This window comes from Podarcis bocagei (assembly GCF_964188305.1).
Source record: "Podarcis bocagei genome assembly, chromosome: 17".
Classification (NCBI taxonomy): Eukaryota; Metazoa; Chordata; class Lepidosauria; order Squamata; family Lacertidae; genus Podarcis; species Podarcis bocagei.
The window spans coordinates 17840320-17863020 of NC_138143.1; the positions used below are offsets into that span (position 1 = coordinate 17840320).

Consider the following 22701-nt stretch of genomic DNA (forward strand, 5'->3'; position numbering starts at 1 on the left):
TGGGCACCTTCCAACATATATTAAAAACATAATAAAACGTTAAAAAACTTCCCTATACAGAGCTGCCTCCAGTTGTCTTCAAAAGGTTGTGTAGTTCCTTATCTCCTTGGCTCAGGTGGTTGAATAACTCCATGCATTTCTCCAATGAAAATAGGTGTGTCCTAAGCAAAAGCGAGACATTCCAGAAACTGGGACAGCTTCTGTAAATCTGGGACTGTCCCTGCAAAAAAGGGAGACATGGAGGGTCTGTAATCTCTAGGCACAGTTCATCCACCAGAGCTGCAATGCTCCTTTCATCCTCAAACCCGTTCTGAGAAGCCAGATAGCGAAGGCTGAAGAAGGGTGCCTACTTCCAAGATTCCTAGAGTTTGTCTACCACCTATTATCTATCTCTATCTATCATCTATCTATCTATCTATCATCTATCTATCTATCTATCTATCTATCTATCTATCTATCTATCTATCTATCATCTATCTATCTATCTATCTATCATCTATCTATCTATCTATCTATCATCTATCTATCTATCATCTATCTATCTATCTATCATCTATCTATCTATCTATCTATCTATCTATCTATCTATCTAATCTATCATCATCTATCTATCATCTATCATAGGGACGAGGGTGGCGCTGTGGGTTAAACCGCAGAGCCTAGGACTTGCTGATCAGAAGGTCGGCAGTTCGAATCCCCGCAACGGGGTGAGCTCCCATTGCTCAGTCCCTGCTCCTGCCAACCTAGCAGTTTGAAAGCACGTCGAAGTGCAAGTAGATAAACAGGTACCACTCTGGAGGGAAGGTAAACGGTGTTTCTGTGCACTGCTCTGGTTCGCCAGAAGCAGCTTAGTCATGCTGGCCACATGACCCGGAAGCTGTATGCCGGCTCCCTCGGCCAGTAAAGTGAGGTGAGTGCCGCAACCTCTGAGTTGGCCAAGACTGGACCTAATGGTCAGGGGTCCCTTTACCTTTACACACACACACACACACACACACACACACACACACACTAAAATAGAACAGAGTCCTATAACTCCTTAGTTGAATAGAGTTTGTCTTTCTTAATGGACAGGGGCAGTTGATAAATTAAAACAAAACCCCAAACCCAGATGGGTCTCTACCTTACCTTCCTCTAAAGGCAAACCCATCCAGAATAGCTAATTTCCTGGACCTTCAGAGGCTACAAAGATCTAGAACACAGGCTGTAGCCTTCCCATTCCTCACCATCATTGCTACGACCTTTGGGAAAAACCATGGGCTGAAACAAAGTGAGCAACTGTGACAGGCAGGTACTTCTGACAGTTCTGCTATGGGCCTGGTACCCATAAGGTAAAGGTGAAGAACCCCTGGATGGTTAAATCCAGTCAAAAGCAACTATGGGGTTGCTTCACTCATCTCGCTTTCAGGCCGAGGGAGCCGGCGTTTGTCTGCAGACAGCTTTCTGGTCATGTGGCCAGCAGGACTACACCGCTTCTGGTGCAACGGGACACCATGATGGAAACCACAGCGCATGGAAACGCTGTTTTCCTTCCCTCCAAAGCGATACCTATTTATCTACTTGCATTTGCATGCTTTCGAACTGCTAGGTTGGCAGGAGCTGGGACAGAGCAATGGGAGCTCACCACCACAAAGCGGATTTGAACTATCGACCTTCCGATCGGCAAGCCCAAGAGGCTCAGTGGTTTAGGCCACAGAGTGAATTTATCAGCAAAGAAATGAACACATGAGCAATGTGCAAAAGATGTCAGACCAGCAGACGTGCTACTAAGGCCCTGATGCTGTGCTTGATAAGATGATTTAAATGCAGTGGGGCCACATCCAATGATTTCATGGACAAGTACTTTAACCATTGCTCATCTCCAAATTACCATGAGCCTTCTTAGATGAAACATCCAAATGTGATAATTTTGTGGACTTGTGTCTTAGAAATTCCCATGCGGCCTGGACTGAAGTCTCTTCCTCCTCCTTGTAGAATCCTCTCTTGTAAGGAGCTGCTGTTCCTTGTTTCCAGGCTTGCAGATGTCTGTTGTATTTGCCCCAGGAATGAGGTGAGGCTGCCAAGATATACTCAGAGATTTGTTTTTATGCTTGTATCTCTACATAAAAACCTTTGGCTTAGCTGGGGGCAAAGGCAAGCAAACCTCGCTGCCAAGAAATGCTTGTCTTTGTGTGCTCAGAAGGGTTTTGTCATGGTTCCACATTGTTCCAGCAATGAATACAAAATGTGATACCTTCCCAGCAACTAATAACCTATAAGGGAAAAAAGGGTAACTCTAGCATTTTAATTCTGCTAACATTGTTCGTCTGGTTGGAGTACTGTTACAGTCTCTCACTGCTGGCTGTAAAGACGATAATGAAATGGTATTTTCAAACAGGTTACTTATTAAATGAAAAGCATTTCACTTGCTCGTATTTCCTAATAACTCTTCAGTGTGGTATTTAAATTTTATCCTGGATTTTTTTTTTTCTTATTAAGAACTTGGCGAATCACAGATTTGTTTTCTTTTTCCATGTTGCACTAGTTGATGTTTTAACAAGTAGCACAAATCTGAAAACCCTGCAAAACCCCTTTCAGGTTAAGAGTATATTTATTTGCTCACACCCACAAACCCACACAAGATGGCACTTAAAAAGAGAAAACATTTATTTGCCTTACATGGTTGCTCCGCTCGCACAACAACAGTGCTTAACTTTTACTCCTTCTGTGCTCATAAATGAAGACTCAGCACTGCAGAGATATCTTAATTCAGGTTAAAAACGTTGGATTTTGGTCTTAAAGGTCAGTACGTTTTATTTATGACCCTTCGCCAAGAGTTTATTGCATGAGATCCATGAGGCTAGGGTTGGGTCTTTCTCTCAAACTTGGTTTTCCCGCATTGCTCATTATTCCAATCTAAAAGGGCTTATCCTCACTTACCTTTTGCCCTGCCCTTTCCAGGCCCAGATCCATACTTTAAAGCTCTGTGTCTGAACGTTTCTTTTCTTCTTTTCTCTTTTCGCCCCACACAAAGCAGCTCTTTAAAGCTGAAGCACAAAGGACGGCAATTTGGGTTTACCACGGATGGCTGTTTGCTCCAGTTTAGCAGTAAAGAGTTAGTTTTGGTCGGGAAAGCTCCAGGAACACTCAGAAACAGAGCTTTAAAGCGCAGGCCACACCCAGAAAGTGAAGAGGAAAGGTAAGTGAGGATAAGCCCTAAATTCAGTTCTCCATGTTTCCACATCAGTTTGCATTTTTTTTAAAAGCCCTCATGAAAATCTATCATCTTGGCGGCTCCCAACAGAATATTAAAAACAAGGTAAAACATCAAACATTTAAAACTTCCCTAAACAGGGTTGCCTTCAGATGTCTTCTAAAAGTCAGATAGCTGTTTATTTCCTTGACATCCGATGGGAGGGCTTTCCACAGGATGGGTGCCACTACCAAGAAGGCCCTCTGCCTTAAATGCAAACTCATTTGAATTCCCCCCCTATCCTGGGGGGGTGGCTATATACATTCAGTGCGTAAATGAAGCTAGTAAACCTCAAGGTAACTTATGAATTTTCCCCATTCTTTTATGAAGTTTTCACCCTCTTGGTTTCTGAGTTTTCCAGTCAGCTTTGCCATCTCAGCATAGTCCACCAGCTTGGTTTGCCATTCTTCTCTTGTAGGGACTTTGTCTTTTTTTCCAGCTCTGGGCTGTTGTTCCACACATAAAAAGTACTTTCTGCTCCTTTGGCATATCGGTACCTGTAACTCCTTCGACTTGGGTACTGTATAATCAGTGAACCAAAGGGGGATTTGGCAGAGAAGGGATCTTCATGGAAAGCCAGTGGTGAATGAGAGAAGCCTAGATCCTACTTACATCTGCAAGATCCAGCAGGTTTAGTCTAACTAATTGGTTGTCATTGAGTTGATATGGTGGACAAGGGGTATCTTTTCAGCCTGTCATCAGCGACACCGTTTTTTAAGGCCACTTCTTTCATCCTTGCCCCCATCCCCCCCAGTGACCTTTGTCGTATTCAGTCAGTGTCAAAAGTAGGAAGCGATGACTTTGTTGGGCTCTCAGCTTAGGGGATTGTTCACATTATCGAAAGCTCGGGGTGGTTTTTTTCTCATCAGCAGGCTGCCTTGCCCTGTCATTAGGCTTCGTTTAAAAATTAGCCGCATTCTCACCAGCTGACCCCTGCTACTCATAGGTCAGGCCCAAGTGTGTAGGTTGTTTTTCTCCTGGGGTTTCTGGGCAGGTGTGAAGCCTTCCTAGTTTGTTATAGCCATTTGGGCCCAGCAGGGTTTGGGGGAGAGAAAGCTGCCCAGAGAAAGTGTGGGGAAGGGAGGCAGGGATTATGGGAGAGCAAAATTTAATTAACATAAAAATGAGGAGAAAAATATATTGCTTGAATTGAAACAAACACACACACACACAATTTGATATAGATAATAATTTCAAATAATACCCCATATCATACCAATTTCACAAAAAAAGTTGTGGATTGCAGCAATGCAGTGCTAAAAATAAGCGATTGCTTTGCTTGTCAAGTTTTTATTAAATCTAAATCCTTTAGATTTAGCTAAGAATAACTGGAACAGATACTTGGAAAGTAATCCCACTAAAGGTGTAGACTAGACATTTCCTCTCTGATATTTTTTTAAGGTATCCTTTTGTCAACTTTTTGTTTTGCCAGTGAGAGAGCCAGTGCGGTGTAGTGGTTAAGAGCGGTAGACTCCTAATCTGGGGAACCGGGTTCGCGTCTCCACTCCTCCACATGCAGCTGCTGGGTGACCTTGGGCCAGTCACACTTCCTTGAAGTCTCTCAGCCCCACTCACCTCACAGAGTGTTTGTTGTGGGGGAGGAAGGGAAAGGAGAATGTTAGCCGCTTTGAGACTCCTTAAAGGGAGTGAAAGGCGGGATATCAAATCCAAACTCTTCTTCTTCTTCTTCTTCTTCTTTGCTTTTTTTAATAATAAAAAATATATACTTTTCAAATTTATACATTTCATAATTTTACAATCATTTTGACATTTCAAAACTTGACTTCCTTCCCCCTCCTGAAATTTATTTTTAATATCTTCAGCTTCCCAGGTCATGTGGCTAAAACGGCTCTTCTGCTAACGCAAGGCAGGCTCACCAAATTCTTCAAATTTTCCCATTCTGCACTGGTCTGCTGAAAACCATTCCACACTGTGCAAGAGAGTCCCTTGACCCCCAGAATCAGTTTTTTTGGAGAGGAGAAGGAGGAGAAGGAGCCGCTGGAGAGCTCTGCTTGCTTTTCTCTGATGAAATCCAATACTTTCAGTCAGAGTCAAATAAGCATTTGTTGGATCATCAAGTGAGGCGGTAAAGGTAAAGGACTCCTGGACAGTTAAGTCCAGTCAAAGGCTGAGGGAGCCGGTGTTCGTTCGCAGTCAGCTTTCCAGGTCATGTGGTCAGCATGACTAAACTACTTTGGCGCAACAGAACACCATGATGGAAACCAGAGTGCACAGAAACACCATTTACCTTCCCACCGCAGCGGTACCTATTTATCTACTTGCGCTGGCGTGCTTTCAAACTGCTAGGTTGGCAGGAGCTGGGACAGAGCAACAGGAGCTCACCCTGTCACGTGGATTCGAACCGCCAATCTTCTGATCGGCAAGCCCAAGAGGCTCAGTGCTTTAGATCACAGTGCCACCCATGTATACCGCCTCCTCTCCGTGAGCAACACCAGCACCTTCAATGCGCAAGTGTTAAATGGGGTAATGTAAAACCTGGTAATGTAAATGCCACTAACATACTGTATGGTGAATCACTGGGAAAGAATTCATTCTTCACAACACAAGGGAATCAGCTACTGCTGCCTGCGGAATGGGCCAGGTTGTAGCAAATGTTGGTGCTGATGTGTTTATCAGGCTCCATCTATTTGAACTTCAACAGGCTCATCTTTCAGTCATGCACCCATCAGTTGCACTGAGGCGATGATGCCTGGAAGGGGCCCATCTTATTCTGAAAGGTGAGCAAACAGCAGCGGCGCCTCTCATTCTTGTGTCTCCTGTGACTTGATATTGATGCCCAGGCGAAGATTTCACTTACCAATTTGGTTAAAAAGAGCTTTCAACTCCTCATTGGAGGCACCCGAAAGTCCTAGCCTGTGCGTGCACCTCCTTGCAGCCCCGTCAACTTTCACGTTAAGATGTTTAAGGGTGTGGCTTTGCAATAATGAGTTTCTTTTTCCTTCTACTGGTTTGCAAACTTCTATGTGGGTAAATGGACATTTTCCCTAATTGGGGAAATGGCAGCTTGAGGGGAAGTGGTGGTTGTGGTGGTGATATCAGGAAAATAGTAAAAGGTAAAAGGTAAAGGACCCCTGGACTCTTAAGTCCAGTCAAAGGTGACTATGGGGTTGTGGCACACATCTTGCTTTCAGGCTGAGGAAGCCGGCGTTGGTCCACAGACAGCTTTCCGGGTCGTGGCCAGCAGGACTAAACCACTTCTGGTGCACAGAGGACCGCGACAAGTGCTAGAGTGCACGGAAACTCTGTTTACCTTCCCGCCGCAGAGGTACCTATTTATCTACTTGCATTGGAGTGCTTTCGAACTGCTAGGTTGGCAGGAGCTGGGACAAAGCAACGGGAGCTCACTCTGTTGTGGGGATTCGAACCACCAACCATCCAATCTGCAAGCCCAAGAGGCTCAGTAGTTTAGACCACAGCGCCACCTGTGTCCCTAGGAAAATAGTATAAGGGGTTGGGTTAAACCTCTCTCTTCAAGCACTATAATCCTTACTCAAATCCTCCTTCTCTTTATTTTTATTTATTAAATTTGTATACCACCCTATACTGGCAGGTCTTCTCTCTCTCTCTCTCTCTCTCTCTCTCTCTCTCTCTCTCTCTCTCTCTCTCATATCCTCCCCCCAATTCTGTCTGAGCTCTGAACCTCACACCAGCAAAAAGTGGTGACACTGTAACACTCCAATCTTCTATGTGTAAGTGTGGCATTCTGAATGCATTCAAAAAAAATTAAATCATTCCTGCTAGTGAAAATATAATAAGCCTACCCAGCCTCTAGCAGATCAGGAAAAAAGTTTCCAACCCGGCCCACACCTTGACGTGCTAGTTTTCTGCTTATATGGTAGCTCTTAACAACAACAAAGATTTTGGGAAAGATGGAGGGCACAAGGAGAAGGGGATGACAGAGGACGAGATGGCTGGACAGTGCTCTCGCAGCTACCAACATGAGTTTGACCAAACTGCGGGAGGCAGTGGAAGACAGAAGTGCCTGGTGTGCTCTGGTCCATGGGGTCATGAAGAGCCGGACACGACTAAACGACTAAACAACAACAACAAAACAAAAATCCATGGGAAGATTCAAAACCAATTTCCTTCCTGAAGTCTGCAATCCATTCTACCATCCTATTTTTTTGTATGTGTAGACCAAGCTGGGCATGAATACACACATTATGACTCTCAAGAAATCAGAAAGCTTTCTCCCAACCATAGAAGAAAACTGGAGAGGTTTGTCTTGATAAAAAAGAGAGGCAGCTGAGCCTCTCTTAGCTTTCAATCTGTTTTTCCTCTAACTAGCCCACTCAGCTAATCTCTCCTGCTTGTCAACTGTTAGGGGAGATTAGCTGCCTGATATAACAGGGAATAAAAGTCTGCTCCTAGCAGCTTCTCTTTCCTGCTCAGGGTGACTTCAAAGCAAACAGCTCCAGTTCTCCTGCACCATCAACAAGTCAGGAGGGGTCCTCCAGTAACCTCAGTGATCAGATCTTGCTTCCTCACAAGAGGAAAATAATGAATAGCCATGGTATTAAGATACTGCACCCAAAATAGACTGGAGTTGTGTGGAGTGATTAAACAGGCTGGAGCGATCTGTTTCAGAGCTGTGACGGCGATTCACTCAGGTGGAACTTGCATACTTTAAATGCCAAAAAAATTATGTTGTGAGTGAGGAATGTGGTCCTCCAGCTCATCTGAGCTTGACGCCTCTGTTGCAGAGGTGTTTATATCAACCACAGTCTATATTTCACTGTACACACATACAAAGTTGTATAGAGGGTGTTTTTGTTTTTTGTTTTTAAAAGGGCAAATCTACTGCCAGTTTTCATGTTCTTCTGTACCAAGTGGTGATTTGTGCCTCTTCCAAAGGACTTGCAAGGCACTATCATTAAAAGACGTCTGCTTCTTGGGAGAAAAGCAATGACAAACCTAGACAGCATCTTAAAAAACAGAGACATCACCTTGCCAACAAAGGCTTGTATAGTTAAAGCTATGGTTTTCCCAGTGGTGATGTATGGAAGTGAGAGCTGGACCATAAAGAAGGCTGATCACCAATGAATTGATGCTTTTGAATAATGGTGCTGGAGGAGACTCCTGAGAGTCCCATGGACTGCAAGAAGATCAAACCGATCCATTCTTGAGGAAATCAGCCCTGAGTGCTCACTGGAAGCTGAGGCTCCAAGACTTTGGCCACCTCATGAGAAGAGAAGACTCCCTGGAAAAGACCCTGATGTTGGGAAAGATGGAGGGCACAAGGAGGAGGAGACAACAGAGGATGAGATGGTTGGACAGTGTTCTCGAAGCTACCAGCATCAGTTTGACCAAACTGCGGGAGCAGTATAATACTACTGCTACTACTGCTGCTGCTACTACTACTACTACTACTACCACTACTACTACTAATAGACACAAATCACAGTTCCCAGGAGTCTGCTTTGGGGTGTGGTAAAGGTAAAGGTAAAGGGACCCCTGACCATTAGGTCCAGTCGTGACCGACTCTGGGGTTGCGGCGCTCATCTCGCTTTATTGGCCAAGGGAGCCGGCGTACAGCTTCTGGGTCATGTGGCCAGCATGACTAAGCTGCTTCTGGCGAACCAGAGCTGTGCATGGAAACACTGTTTACCTTCCCGCCAGAGCGATACCTATTTATCTACTTGCACTTTGGCGTGCTTTCGAACTGCTAGATTGGCAGGAGCAGGGACTGAGCAATGGGAGCTCACCTCGTGGCGGGGATTCGAACCACCGACCTTCTGATCAGCAAGTCCTAGGCTCTGTGGTTTAACCCACAGCGCCACCCGCGTCCCATTTGGGGTGTGGTAGACTGGTATAAAACTCTCTCTCTCTCTCTCTCTCTCTCTCTCTCTCTCTCTCTCTCTCTCTGATATGCCTCCTCTGAGATAATGGAAACTAATTTTCATGAAAGTGTGTTTAGGGCTGTAGCCTAAATATTGAAGGTAGTGGTAATAAAAACTAGGACATGCTTCCGAATCTGAACTTTGTAACTCCATTCTTTTCCCCCTTTTCTTAATCTGCCTTTAAGCAAGAAATGCCCTTTTTTCAACCCATTTCCCCTCAGCCATCAGACAGGGGAATCTGTCTTGTAAGTATATATTGGATGTTTGAAGAAAGCTAAACCACCAGCACTCAACTGCCGATGATGTTTTGAGATTGGTGTGCAAACATCCAAGGTGGTCTTCTGAGAAAGTAAGAGGAATGTGTCAAGTTCCCTTTCTGGTCCTGCAAGCTCTCCCTTCAGACATCTCTGAGCGCTTGAGTGAAAAGTTACAAAGAAGCTGAGAGTGGATGGAGCAGTCACTGGAAATAAAGCTGATGTTTACTCAAGGTGTGCTTTTATGTTGCCTGTTGATCTGTCATGTTGTGAGAACCTGGGATGGAATCATGCCAGAACTAAAATGTTACGGAGCAGAAACAGTGACAATGGCCTTAAAGTGATTATTCTGTAGCCTATTTCAACGCAACAAGGAAGCAACACTTTTTGATCTCCATCAGATAAGCAGAGAGGACTGCAGAAGAAAGTTCAGTGAGAGTTTTAGGTATTGCTTTTAAGAAGTTGAAAGTGAAGAATCAAACTGCCATCGTCATCAAGATCAATGCTTCGTGTAAGAGTCAGGCCACTGGAATTTCTAGCACATTATAGTCCACTCTGACTGGTCCACCCCTCCCTGGAGAAGCCAGGGGTTCAATTTGGGACCTTCTGCATGCAAAGCTCACAAGGGGTGCTACTCACAAGGATGGCAAAATGGCCTTTACCATATTGTTCGACCCCATCATGTGGTGTTTAAAATAATCATGCACCTGTATGTGGGACGCGGGTGGCGCTGTGGGTTAAACCACAGAGCCTAGGACTTGCCAATCAGAAGGTCGCGGTTCAAATCCCTGCAACCGGGTGAGCTCCCGTTGCTCGGGTCCCTGCTCCTGCCCACCTAGCAGTTCGAAAGCACGTCAAAGTGCAAGTAGATAAATAGGTACCGCTCCAGCGGGGAGGTAAACGACGTTTCCGTGCGCTGCTCTGGTTCGCCAGAAGTGGCTTAGTCATGCTGGCCACATGACCCGGAAGCTGTCTGCGGACAAACGCCGGCTCCCTCGGCCAATAAAGCGAGATGAGCGCCGCAACCCCAGAGTCAGTCACGACTGGACCTAATGGTCAGGGGTCCCTTTACCTTTACCTTATGTGGGTAGCCTATGCATTGATCAAATTAAGCTCAATCCCAAATCCACCAAACAGATGAAACAGACTTTCTAAAGAAAATCGGATGTGTCCTGTGAAAGAGGCAGGAAAAGGGAAATCTCTTTTCATTGCGATGGACTAACTCTTTCTTTTAATGGTTCATAGAAAAATCCCCCCACATTTCTATCTGCCACTATTGCAAGGAAGGGATGAGATTTTTGTTGGGACTGTCCCCAGGGTGAAATGGTGAACCCCCTCTCAGTGTTATGATCCCAATCCTGATAGGTGCCCAGGGATGTTATTTAACAACAACATAAATGGGAGACATGGGGCGCATTTTGTGTACCATCTATTTTGGCTCTGAGATTACAAATTTAGGACTTAACACGTTGAAATGACCAAGCTCTTTAAAGAGACGTGCAACATCTTGGATAATGTTATTCTTTACTCACCCATGCTTATAGATTTTAAAGAAAGTTATTTCAGGAACCACCTAGATTTAAGGATATTAATTATGAAACATATTAAAATTGCCCATTTCCTGCCACATGCAGCTATACTATACAATTTAGATGTACAAGCTTTGCTTTATTTAGCTTTCTAAAATGCTTTGCTTGGTGCTATAACCCAACCCTTGACTTTGAAGTCATTCATCAAAAAAACTGCCGTCATTCATCATGTACAATAAATCTGCCAGAGGTCTGGCAACCCGCTCTTGAAAACGATCTTATACTCACAAAAGAACAAGTTAAAAGGGGGACATGAAACCAAAAGATGTGTCCCATCAGGTAACTATGGAGCAAGTGGCTTTGCCTTTTCATCAAAGCCCTCCTTATGAAAGGCTAACCGCTTTCCCAATCAAGCAGATCCTTTAATTGGAAAGAAAAAAGAAAACAGCTAATGAAGACACCCTAAGCGTCTCCCGCAGAAGGAATACTGGCCAATTCCTGAAGACAAAGCGACAGGGACACTCTGTTTTCCACCGCAGATGTGGAACAGCCCACAGATGCTTAACAAGGAGCACGAAAGGAAGCCAAATTCCGAAGTTGTTCTCCGGCGATTTCACTTACAGAAGCCTTCCAAAATAACAGAAGTTGGCTGGCTTCAGATTTGCACGGCCTGCTGATTTTCTTCTTCTTCACTAAGATCTCTGTCCTCAATTAACACAACTTTGAATTAACACAACAGCCAACTCACACATCCAGGATCTTTTCGCAGTAACCAGCCTGCATTTTCAAAGGGAAGCTGTCCAGCTTGTTGCAGCAAAGCCAACATTTGTGGTGGCCCTTCGTGGAGAACGTCCCACTGAAGTAAGACATGCTTCTGGGTAGATATGCATAGAGTTCTTTTCTTAAAGATTAACATTTATTATTATAGCAATAGTTTTTTTTAACAGACTAAAGTCAACTTCACAGACTTGGATCAAGTTAACTCATTACGTTGAATTAAATAGATGAGTTTTGAATAAATGTGAAATTAATTGCTACTGCTTTCGATTTTATTGTTGCCGCCTTCCTCGCTGGGTCCTGCAAACCGCTATTCTGAATAATGTTTGTTTTAATAGTGTGACCACTTTATGGAACCAATGGGGAATTGGCCCAAAAAAGTTTGAGAACCACTGGTCTATAGGTTCAAGAAACATTAGTAGTGATTTCAGGGAAGAGCTTTGCTTGCTTTTCAACACATCAGCCCTGACCATTTGGCTCTACTGCCCTGGGGCTGAGGAGAGTAATAACGGGAGGTGGGGCACGTCCAACGAAGTGCTGTGTGTGCGCCCGCAAATCACAGGTACTCATTCAGCACTGGACAAGGGATAAGCCCAAGATAAACGGAGAACCTCAGAAAGTGTTCAATAGAGCTTTCCAAACTTTTCATGGTGGTGACACACTTTTTAGACATGCATCATTTCGTGACACAGTAACTCAGTTTTAATTGGAAACTGGAGGTCAAGCTAACCCCTTTCCAACCCCAGGAGGAGTGCGGGGAGCAGCGGCGTATTTAGTAGCTTGGGCACCCAGGCGGCTGGGGGCAGGGCAAGCTGGGGCAAAGGTAAAAAAAGGTAAAGGACCCCTGGATGGTTAAGTCCAGTCAAAGGCAACTAAGGGGTTGCTGTGCTCATCTCTCTTTCAGGCCGAGGGAGCCGGCGTTTGTCCACAGACAGCTTTCTGGGTCATGTGACCAGCAAGACTAAACTGCTTCTGGTGCAACAGGTCACCATGATGGAAACCAGAACGCACAGAAACACTGTTTACCTTCCTGCCACAGCAGTACCTATTTATCTACTTGCACTGGTGTGCTTTTGAACTGCTAGGTTGGCAGGAGCTGGGACAGAGCAACAGGAGCTCACCCCACTGTGGGGATTCAAACCACTGACCTTCTGCCTGGCAAGCCCAAGAGGCTCATTGGTTTAGACCACCGTGCCACCTGCGTCCCAGCAAGCCGGGGCAGGGCAAGCTGTAGGGTGGTATCCTGAGAGGGAGGCGGTGGGCAGATGCAAGCAGTACACTGTCCTTTCGGGCAGGTGCCTCAGCCACAGCATCACTCCCAGGAGAGACGTGTGGCTCGGGCATGCTGCAGGCCCCAGGGTAAGTGCCACCCCCCGCAGTGTGGCACTCAGTGTCCCCCATCCCCCTCTGGCGAGGAGCCTTTGCACAACACACCTACACACTGCAGCCGACACACAAAGTCGTGGGCGGCACACAATTTGGAAAGCTCTGGTCTACAAGCTGGAGAAACATTCCTAGCATGGGCGTAGCCAAGGGGGGAGGCAGGGAGCGGCAGCTGCCCCCCAAAATCAATAAAAATACATAGCAAACTGAGGTTCTGCCCCCATCCCTAACGGAAGACCTTCCCATCCCCAACAAAAATCCTGATTCCTAGTCATTTCTGCGAAAGGCTTCCTTTGCCTTTCAATCCGCTCCTCCGCCCGTCGAGGGCGTCTCTCTCTTTCTCTCTCTCCCCTCGGGGGAGTTTCCCCGCGCGCCAATGGGCGTGGCAACTAGAAGACCCCGCACGACGGGCACAGGAGAGGTTTCGACTCTGGCCGTCGGGTCCCTCCAGTCTCCGACGTGCGCCTGGCGCGCAAGGACGCGCGTCTCGCCTGCTCCATGGCGACTGGCAACTCCCCCCTGCTGCCTCAGCCGGCGCTGTCTGCCTCGTCGCCCAGAGCGCCCCCTTCTTCTCCGGCGCTGCCCGTGCCGTCGGGGGTGCCCATGCCGCCTTCTTTCCTCCGCCCGCCGAGCCTCTTCGTGCGCGCGGCGGCGGCTGCCGTGGCGGCTGCTGCTGCCGCCGCTGCCAGCGCCGGCCCGTCGCCGTCGGGGGACAGCGGCGGCGGCTGCCGCTCCTTCTCGCGGGCGTCGGGGCTGGAGCGCGGCGGCGGCGGCTACCCTCGCACGCCCAAGTGCGCGCGCTGCCGCAACCACGGCGTGGTATCGGCGCTCAAGGGCCACAAGCGCTTCTGCCGCTGGCGAGACTGTGCGTGCGCCAAGTGCGCGCTCATCGCCGAGCGGCAGCGGGTCATGGCCGCGCAGGTGGCGCTGCGGAGGCAGCAGGCGCACGAGGAGAGCGAGGCCCGCGCCGGGAGCCAGACGCCGCCGCTGCCGACGGCCGTTGCCCTTCGACGGAGCGCAGACGGACCGGGGAGCGCGAGCGCAGGAGGGGAGCCCGTGCGCCACGGCCACTGCCCGGAGGTTCCGCGCGGACGAAGAGGTGCGACTGCGGGGGTGATGGACGGCGACGGGTCGGGTGGGGACAGGGATTGATGCTGAGCGGGGGGCAGGATTAATGTGGGAGGGGGAGGCAGGGCACCAACCTGTCATCATCCTCTGGCTCAGTCTAGCAGATTCAGAACGAAATGCCTCAATAATAATGCATCTACAGTGTTCCCAGGACACTCCCAAATACGTATCATATGTATAGCATCATACAGTGGTAACCTCGGGTTACATACACTTCAGGTTACAGACTCTGCTAACCCAGAAATATTACCTTGGGTTAAGAACTTTGCTTCAGGATGAGAACAGAAATCGTGCTCTGGCGGTGTGGCGGCAGCTGGAGGCCCCATTAGCTAAAGTGGTGCTTCAGGTTAAGAACAGTTTCAGGTTAAGAATGGACCCCCGGAATGAATTAAGTACATAACTTGAGTTACCACTGTATATTGAAGTTGGATTCCTAAACATGTTGAAGGTTGGGCCATTAGCCTATCATTAGGAAAGCTGTAATAACTAGCACAGTATGCAGTATTACCGAAAACAATGTGTAGTATATTTATTATGGCATAGTGCCAGAAGTTGCTATCAGTGATGTAAATTACTGACATTCAACTGAATATTGTTTAGGCCAAGTAAGTTGGATCTATAGGGTTGCCATATTTCAAGAAGTAAAAAATCCGGACCACAAAATTGTTGTTTTTTGGTTGTTGTTTTTACAAACCCTACTATATGTAGGGTTCCTCATACAGGAAACCATAGTGGCTAAAGGTGCAAACCACCAGGAATTTCTCTAGTAGGAACTACATAAAAATAAAGTGGGAATGATATTGCCTTCTTTTGCAGGCAATGGGGGCTGGTATTAATAATTTTTATTATTTGCAAGGCGGATTCTCATCCTTGGTTTAGTTTTTTAAAACTGGCAAAACCACGAGTCGTTACCTGTGTAGATCTCAGTATGTATTTCATGTTTTCATGTTTATACTTCCAGCTGCAGTAAGAGCACAGGTAAGAGCACAGGTTGCATGGCTGCACTTGTATGCGTGGGTGTCTTGCCATATGTGCAGAATAAATGGATACAGCCCTGCTTGGGTGTCTTGCCATATGTGCAGAATAAATGGATACAGTTCTGGGCCAATAAATGGTAGTTGTGTAGAAAATCCAACATGTGTAAGCGTGGCTGTGCTCCTAGTGCTATTAGTTTAATTCTTAAGTATGTTAACTCATGAATAGAATTTCCAAAGGGATTGCATTGCATATATAATGCCAGTAAAAAAGAGAAAGATGTGTGGTCACTTTAATTCCTCTGTATCGGGGGTGCCCAAACTTTTTTCAAAGGAACATGCTCAAGTTGTTGACCTTTTTTTTAGGATTTGAGTTCTTTTCCGGATTTTACCCCAGGAGATAAACTGCCGGATTAGGCCCCTGAGCCGGGCTTTGGACATGCCTGCTCTATATGATGCACAGCTGTGAATACAGAAGGGGGGGGGTGACAGAGAAGGAGGGAGACATGGATATTGGATGTGCCTTATAAGCTCACGAGTATTTGATTCCATGTCTAATTTTCTTTTGCAGAAGAGAAGATTCAGAAGTACGGCTTTCACTACAGTGAACCAAGAAGCTCTGCAGCCTACTTGCAGATACCTTCCTTGAAGTCTTCCCCTGAAGCTACTGGAGACCATAAAGAGAACTCTTCTGGTCCACAGATTTCAGGTAAAGAGATGACCATTTGTCCTTCAGGTGCCGACGACTCGTTAAAGGGCACCGATAGTTCAGCATCTTTGTCTTCGTCAGACATGGAATCGGGGAATGAAAGCGAGCGTCTCAAGGACTTTGTTGCTTCCACTTCCAGCATCCCTTCTCCTCCTCCTCCTCCTCCTCCTCCTCCTCCAGCTTCTAGCACTTCAAGACGCAGAGACCCGCTTGATATCCTTACCAAGGTCTTTCCAGATCACAAGCAAAGCAGATTAGAGAGAGTCCTGCATTTCTGCAGAGGAGACATAGTCCAAGCTATAGAGCAGATACTGAACGTGAATGAACAGAAGCAAGAACTTGCAACCTCACCATTGCCAGGATGCAGCGTCCTCCAGCGAGCCTCTGATTTTAGCCTCCTAGGAATCGATGTCAGGGCACTTGGCAATAAATCAGCCTTTTCTCCTCTACAAAGCAGTCCAGCTTCCTTTGGGAATGAGGCGAATCTTTATGGTCTAAGCCCTAGACTGGGAATTGGACCTTTGAGAGTGGCATATTCCCCACCTGGGAGAGCCTTACCTGGAATGATGCCATCCTACCTTAGGACAGGACTGTTTCCTGCCTTGCCTTTCCACCCAGCAATCGACTATTCCTTTTCAGGAATGATCAAAGGTGCATCTTACTTCCCCAATAAAGACAGTTGTCAGTAGCAAGATCTACACTAGACTCAATGAAGAACACAAATAGTGTATGCATCAAATCTTGATTATTATTTTTTGGTAGTACTTATTTAAGTGGGTTTTCATTGCTTTTGGACCTTGTGGCTTGTATCCACTGCAGCTCTCAAGTAGCTGCCGCATCGGCACAAGGTTTTCAAGGGATGCGGGTGGCGCTGTGGTCTAAACCACCGAGCCTCTTGGGCTTGCCGATCAGAAGGTTGGCAGTTCGAATCCGCACAATGGGGTGAGCTCCTGTTGCTCTATCCCAGCTCCTGCCTACCTAGCAGTTTGAAAGCACACCAGTGCAAGTAGATAAATAGGTACCGCTCCGGCAGGAAGGTAAACACTGTTTCCGTGCGCTCTGGTTTCCGTCACAGTGTTCCGTTGCGCCAGAAGCAGTTTAGTCATGCTGGCCACATGACCTGGAAAGCTGTCTGTGGACAAACACCAGCTCCTTTGGCCTGAAAGCGAGATGAGTGCCATAACCCCATAGTTGCCTTTGACTGGACTTAACCATCCGGGGTCCTTTACCTTTACCTTTTTACAAGGTTTTCACTTGTGCAATGGGACTCCCCGGCCCCTTCTCCTCCTTCTCAGCACACCGTTTAAATCTATTCTGGGTTTCCCCGCAACCCTCCAGAGCAGATTTGGAGATGGCACAGGGGGAACAGAGAGGAAGAAAGTCCCGTTGCAGAAATGGAAATCCTTGTCCTATTTGATGGTTATTTAGTGCTGCTCTGGATACAAGCCCAAGTTCCAAGAAGTGCCTTCTGCTAATGAGCAAATAAGCAAAAAAGAACAAAGAATCTTGTGGCAACTTAAACTAGCAAAGTCCCTTTAGTCTTTTTTGCTGCAACAGACTAACACTGTTACCCCTCTAGCTAATCAGTAGTTTCTAATGCTTTATTATTATTATTTTTTAAGCAGGATTTAATGGGATTCCTTATTTTGACATAAAACAGATTGAAAGCTGAGAAAAATCCAGAATACCAGCTGTTAAGAGATAATTTAAAATCAGCACTGATATTAAAGATGAGCTTTTGTATACATATTTTTCATGTTTATACTTTTGGGGAAGAAAAAAATAAATAAAGTGACATTTAAGAGGTTTTGAGTGAAGATTGAAGTTGAAACGTGGAAGAAATCCAATGCATATTTGCTGTTGGACTCCCTGTTGTCCTTTCCCTAGATATTTGATGTGTTCAGTGTTTTTAAATTGGAATATTTCCCCCCAAATACAGACACTTGATTCAAAAAAAAGGATCTTAAATGTCTGATATTGAGAGCAGTTGGATACCGGGCATAATAAACTGTTCTATCAAAAGTGATCAGGAATTGGGCGCATAAGCACTCTTTTATGATGTGGGTTTTGGTTCCCGGGCATGAAAAAAATACAAGAATGGCCTGGTTTGTATGTAATGCTCAATTTAGGTTTAGCATTGTGTGAATGAGCCTCATCTTTCTTCCTGTAGTATGGATGCAAGGAGGAAAATTAAAGCTTTCACTAGGATTTTCAGCTAACCAGCTTAGGCATCCATCTGAACCCACAGCTAGTTAATCTTCCTGTTGGTTTCTTCAAACAAGACAACATCATAGACCATGGTCTGCATTTGACATGTTTTAGCAAACCTTTGTTAAGACTAACCACCGTTTGTTTAGGTGTGAACCTAACACTAAACTGCAGCTAGTTAAAAACAAAAGTTAAGTCTTCCGATCTCCTTTTCTCAGTTGTGCCAGAGGAGAGAGGGTAGGAGAGAACTAATCACATTTCATCCAAATGCAGCAAGTGTGCTAAGCACTATTTATACATTGTCAGAACAGGATCTGAAGGCGCATGAAGAATTTCTGCTTCCGAAGCTTAGCATGTGTAGCCCAGTAAGCTGCCTGGATAGAAACCATGTCTGCTCAGAGTTGCTTTCAGATAAGTGTGCCATGCCTTAAATGGCTGATGAATGCAATGATAGGGGAATTTGAAATGGGTAAAAGTGACTGCTCTGATTGTGTGGGATAGGGTGCAGTTTAAAAAAATGGTTTCTGCTTGCATAATTGTGTAGGGCGGGGAGTTATTTGAGCATTTGGCAGAAACATGTATATACCGTAAATGCCTAAGTCCAAAATTATGACATTACAGAAGTGAATATTGTCAATGACTGTTAGAGGCTATACAGAGAATATACTGTACTTGTAGAGTATTCATGTTCAGGGCTGGATTTAGGTTTGATGAGGCCCTAAGCTACTGAAGGTAATGGGACCTTTATATGTCCAGCTGTCCTTTGCCAACAACAAATTGTCACTGTTTTTTTGTCTTGAATATATGCTATATGGTAATTTATGGACCTCATAGGTATCTAAAGCCATTTGAACATAACAAAACAGGACCCTACACAACACAAAACAGTGTTGCTGTATGTAGGTTTTGTTTTATTTGTTTTTTATCTTATATTTTGGAAATGTACATCCTGTTTTTTTCCTTTAAATTTTTAGGGCCCCCCCCCAAGAGAGTGGGGCCCTAAGGTATAGCTTGTTTAATTTATACATAAATCCAGCACTGTTCATGTTAAGGGATTGTCAGGACTCTTTGGTGAAAGCAATCAGTTTTCTGCATTTTTGGCGTTCACTCCGTCATCCATACAGAGAGATAAAGAGATAGTAAGGCCTGCAACAGCTACTTGAAAGTAAAATATATGCACATAAGGGATCTAACCCATCTCCAGAGTAGGATGAAAGCCATCTCTCCATCTATGGTGATTTACCAGGGTGTGATAAAAAAGAGGTTTTATGAAACAGAATAAGCATTTTTGTTTAGAATGCATTTTGAAAAAAACAAATCTCTTTATCATGTTACATGTACCACATCTTACATAAGCTTTTCAGACAAAGATCAGGGATACATCCTTGTATGTTCTGTGTCTATTAAAGAGCTTGAAAAAGTCAGTGGAATAGTTTGTGCAGGAGTATTCATAAAGCTTGCTTATTTCCCCATCTTTTCTGTCTATTGAAAAACTAATAAAATAAAATAAATATAAAACAGCCCACTGGTGATCTACAGGCTAGAGCTTTCTTATGTTTGAGCAGAACTTTGTTATGGAAACTTTTACTTAGAGGTGGCAATACATTAGCAATATTTTGTTCATCTGTCTCTCCCTCCCCTATAAAATCATTTGCAGACAAACTGATTCTGGGACTGAATTTCATGTGTAGCAGAATAGATACCATGCTGTCATCTTAAAGTCAGGCCTCCTGGGGTGTAAACAAGTCCAGAATATGGTGTTTCTCTTACCCACAGGGCACTTCATGTTTACGGAGAACCTAGGATTAAATCTGTTTATATTCCTACGTTTATATCCCTATTCACAAGTTTTGCTCTGACTTTTTGGGCCAGTTGAAAAATGTGGGTTATTAACCTGAATATTTGTTCCTGGTGTACAGCCGTTGTGATACATTTATTAAACTTTCTCATGAATGTCCAGATTCCCCCTTACACCATGGACTTCTTCATTTCATGGCTCTGTGGAAATCTTCCTTTAACCGAATTAGCTTCTAAAGCCAGCGATCTCCATCTTGTGGCCACTCACGTTCATTGCAATTTAAGAAACTAATGAAATGAGGTGTGTGTGTTTTGTTTGACAAGCGAACCCAAACCAATAAGAGCTGGGATTATATTTTTTGATCCAGTTAAAGTTAACCACAGACAAGAGTTGGCAGCCATTAGTTCAGCATTTTATCCAGAAGGGTAAACCTTAGCCTGGTTAAATATTACATGCAAAGGGTTGGAACGAGAGTCCATTACAGGTTACATACACTTCAGGTTACATACGCTTCAGGTTACAGACTCCGCTAACCCAGAAATAGTGCTTCAGGTTAAGAACTTTGCTTCAGGATGAGAACAGAAATCGTGCTCCGGCAGCAGCAGGAGGCCCCATTAGCTAAAGTGGTGCTTCAAGTTAAGAACAGTTTCAGGTTAAGAATGGACCTCTGGAACGAATTAAGTACTTAACCCGAGGTACCACTGTAAATGCAAAGCTCCCTGAGAAATTATAGCAACCTTTATTCTCACAAAACTATCTGGTGATTAGTGATGCATTTTGTAAATTTTAGGAAAAATAACTTGGTGAACTCCCAACAGGATCGATCCGTCTATGGATGTATATTATGAACATACCGTATTTTTCGCTCTATAAGACGCACCAGACCACAAGACGCACCTAGTTTTTGGAGGAGGAAAACAAGAAAAAAAATATTCTGAATCTCAGAAGCCAGAACAGCAAGAGGGATCGCTGTGCAGTGAAAGCAGTAATCCCTCTTGCTGTTCTGGCTTCTGGGATAGCTGCGCAGCCTGCATTCACTCCATAAGACGCACACACATTTCCCCTTACTTTTTAGGAGGGAAAAAGTGAGTCTTATAGAGCAAAAAATACGGTATTTAGACAATGGCTTATCCTGAAAAAATAGTCTGAAAGCATTCTTAGGAAGGGAAAATCCCAAATTGAATGAGTTTGATAAAAAGAAAAGCACATAATCGAAGGCCTCTTCCTTCTCCCCACATTGCTGTTGCTTTCGGTTAAAACTGACAGTTTATAAACAGTACCATGGCCAGCGCCATCGTCTGGCTGAAACCTGCCTCTTATTTCTCTGCAAGCGCTTTCCCCTAACATAAGTGGGAGAAGGAAGTGAGCAGAGAGTTGCAGTGAGGATAGTTTAAGTCTCTGCATGTATGAAACAAACACAACACAACAGTCTCCGCTCTCTTAAATTGCTTAAACGTGAACCAACATTTCAGGCATTGACTGTTATAGCATAAGCCCTTTTTTACAGATGAAGCAGAGAAATCTGCAGAGGAATCCTAGAGCAGGGTGCCAAAAAACCCAATTGGGTGTCCCACCTGTTAGGTTTTGTGTTTGATTTCCAGATCAATTAAGAGATGACCTTGCTGTCTACTGTGACGAAAGAGGTCATCTTCCTCCATGGCACAGCCTACCTTTGAACAGCTCTCTTCCAACTGGTTCTAACTATAGTGTTCTTAAAAAGTAGAGACATCACCTTGTTATGTCTCTTAAAAGTAGGGAAATAATCTCTTAAAAGTAGAGACATCACCCTGCCAACAAAGGTCCGTATAGTAAAAGCTATGGTTTTCCCAGTAGTGATGTATGGAAGTGAAAGCTGGACCATAAAGAAGGCTGATCACCAAAGAATGGATGCTTTTGAATTATGGTGCTGGAGGAGACTCTTGAGAGTCCCATGGACTGCAAGAAGATCAAACCTATACATTCTTAAAGAAATCAGCCCTGAGTGCTCACTGGAAGGACAGATCGTGAAGCTGAGGCTCCAATACTTTGGCCACCTCATGAGAAGAGAAGACTCCCTGGAAAAGACCCTGATGTTGGGAAAGATGGAGGGCACAAGGAGAAGGGGACGACAGAGGACGAGATGGTTGGATAGTGTTCGCGAAGCTACCAGCATGAGTTTGGCCAAACCACAGGAGGCAGTGGAAGACAGAAGTGCCTGGCCTGCTCTGGTCCATGGGGTCACGAAGAGTCGGACACGACTAAACAACTAAACAACAACAACATAGTGTTCAAAACTGGAGCAATGGTTCACACCAAGCTGGTGCAGGAAATGCTACAGCCTGCTTCATTTATTCTTCATTTGCCTGCACAGTTAATTTTTTCCAGGAGGTGTGAGTTGGCTGAGTTGAAGCCAAGACAAGCTGCCAGTCAGCTCACACTGCCAACTTCTCCTTCCCCGGGGAGAAAGAGTATGATGTATGCAGTTGCTCTTTTAGAAGAGCTGGAGTTTTGTCTCGCCATCTTATTAGAAGCCCCGTCTTTTTGTTGCAATGTGCCACAAATTATCTGTACCTGACTGTCAGCCCCACACTGCTCACTTTGATACTGAAATGTATGTCAGTTTCATTCATAATTTTCTTCCATAGCTACATCAGATTAACAAATTGCTTAAGATAAATAGGAAAAATGGCTTTGCGGAACAAAAGTATCAGCTTACCAAAGACCTATTACATACAAATGTAAAAGTATTATAAAAAATGTACAAACTGCTCTTGGAGTGGGAAACTAAAGAGGAATTTGTGAAATCAGGCACAAGATGTGGGTCACAAGATTGATTATGAATTATGGGGAAAGTTGTGGAAGATGAATA

The 22701-nt window shown here is 45.0% G+C and overlaps 1 protein-coding gene across 1 annotated transcript; it reads left to right on the forward strand.

Annotated features, from left to right (window-relative positions):
- The first annotated feature begins 13489 nt into the window (after positions 1 to 13489).
- DMRTA1 (DMRT like family A1) lies at positions 13490 to 19978 on the forward strand. The gene is made up of 2 exons (XM_081176662.1): positions 13490 to 14135; positions 15710 to 19978. Exons 1-2 carry the CDS (start codon positions 13535 to 13537, stop codon positions 16534 to 16536), a joined length of 1428 nt encoding a protein of 475 aa, XP_081032788.1. The 5' UTR covers positions 13490 to 13534; the 3' UTR covers positions 16537 to 19978.
- Positions 19979 to 22701: the final 2723 nt, after the last annotated feature.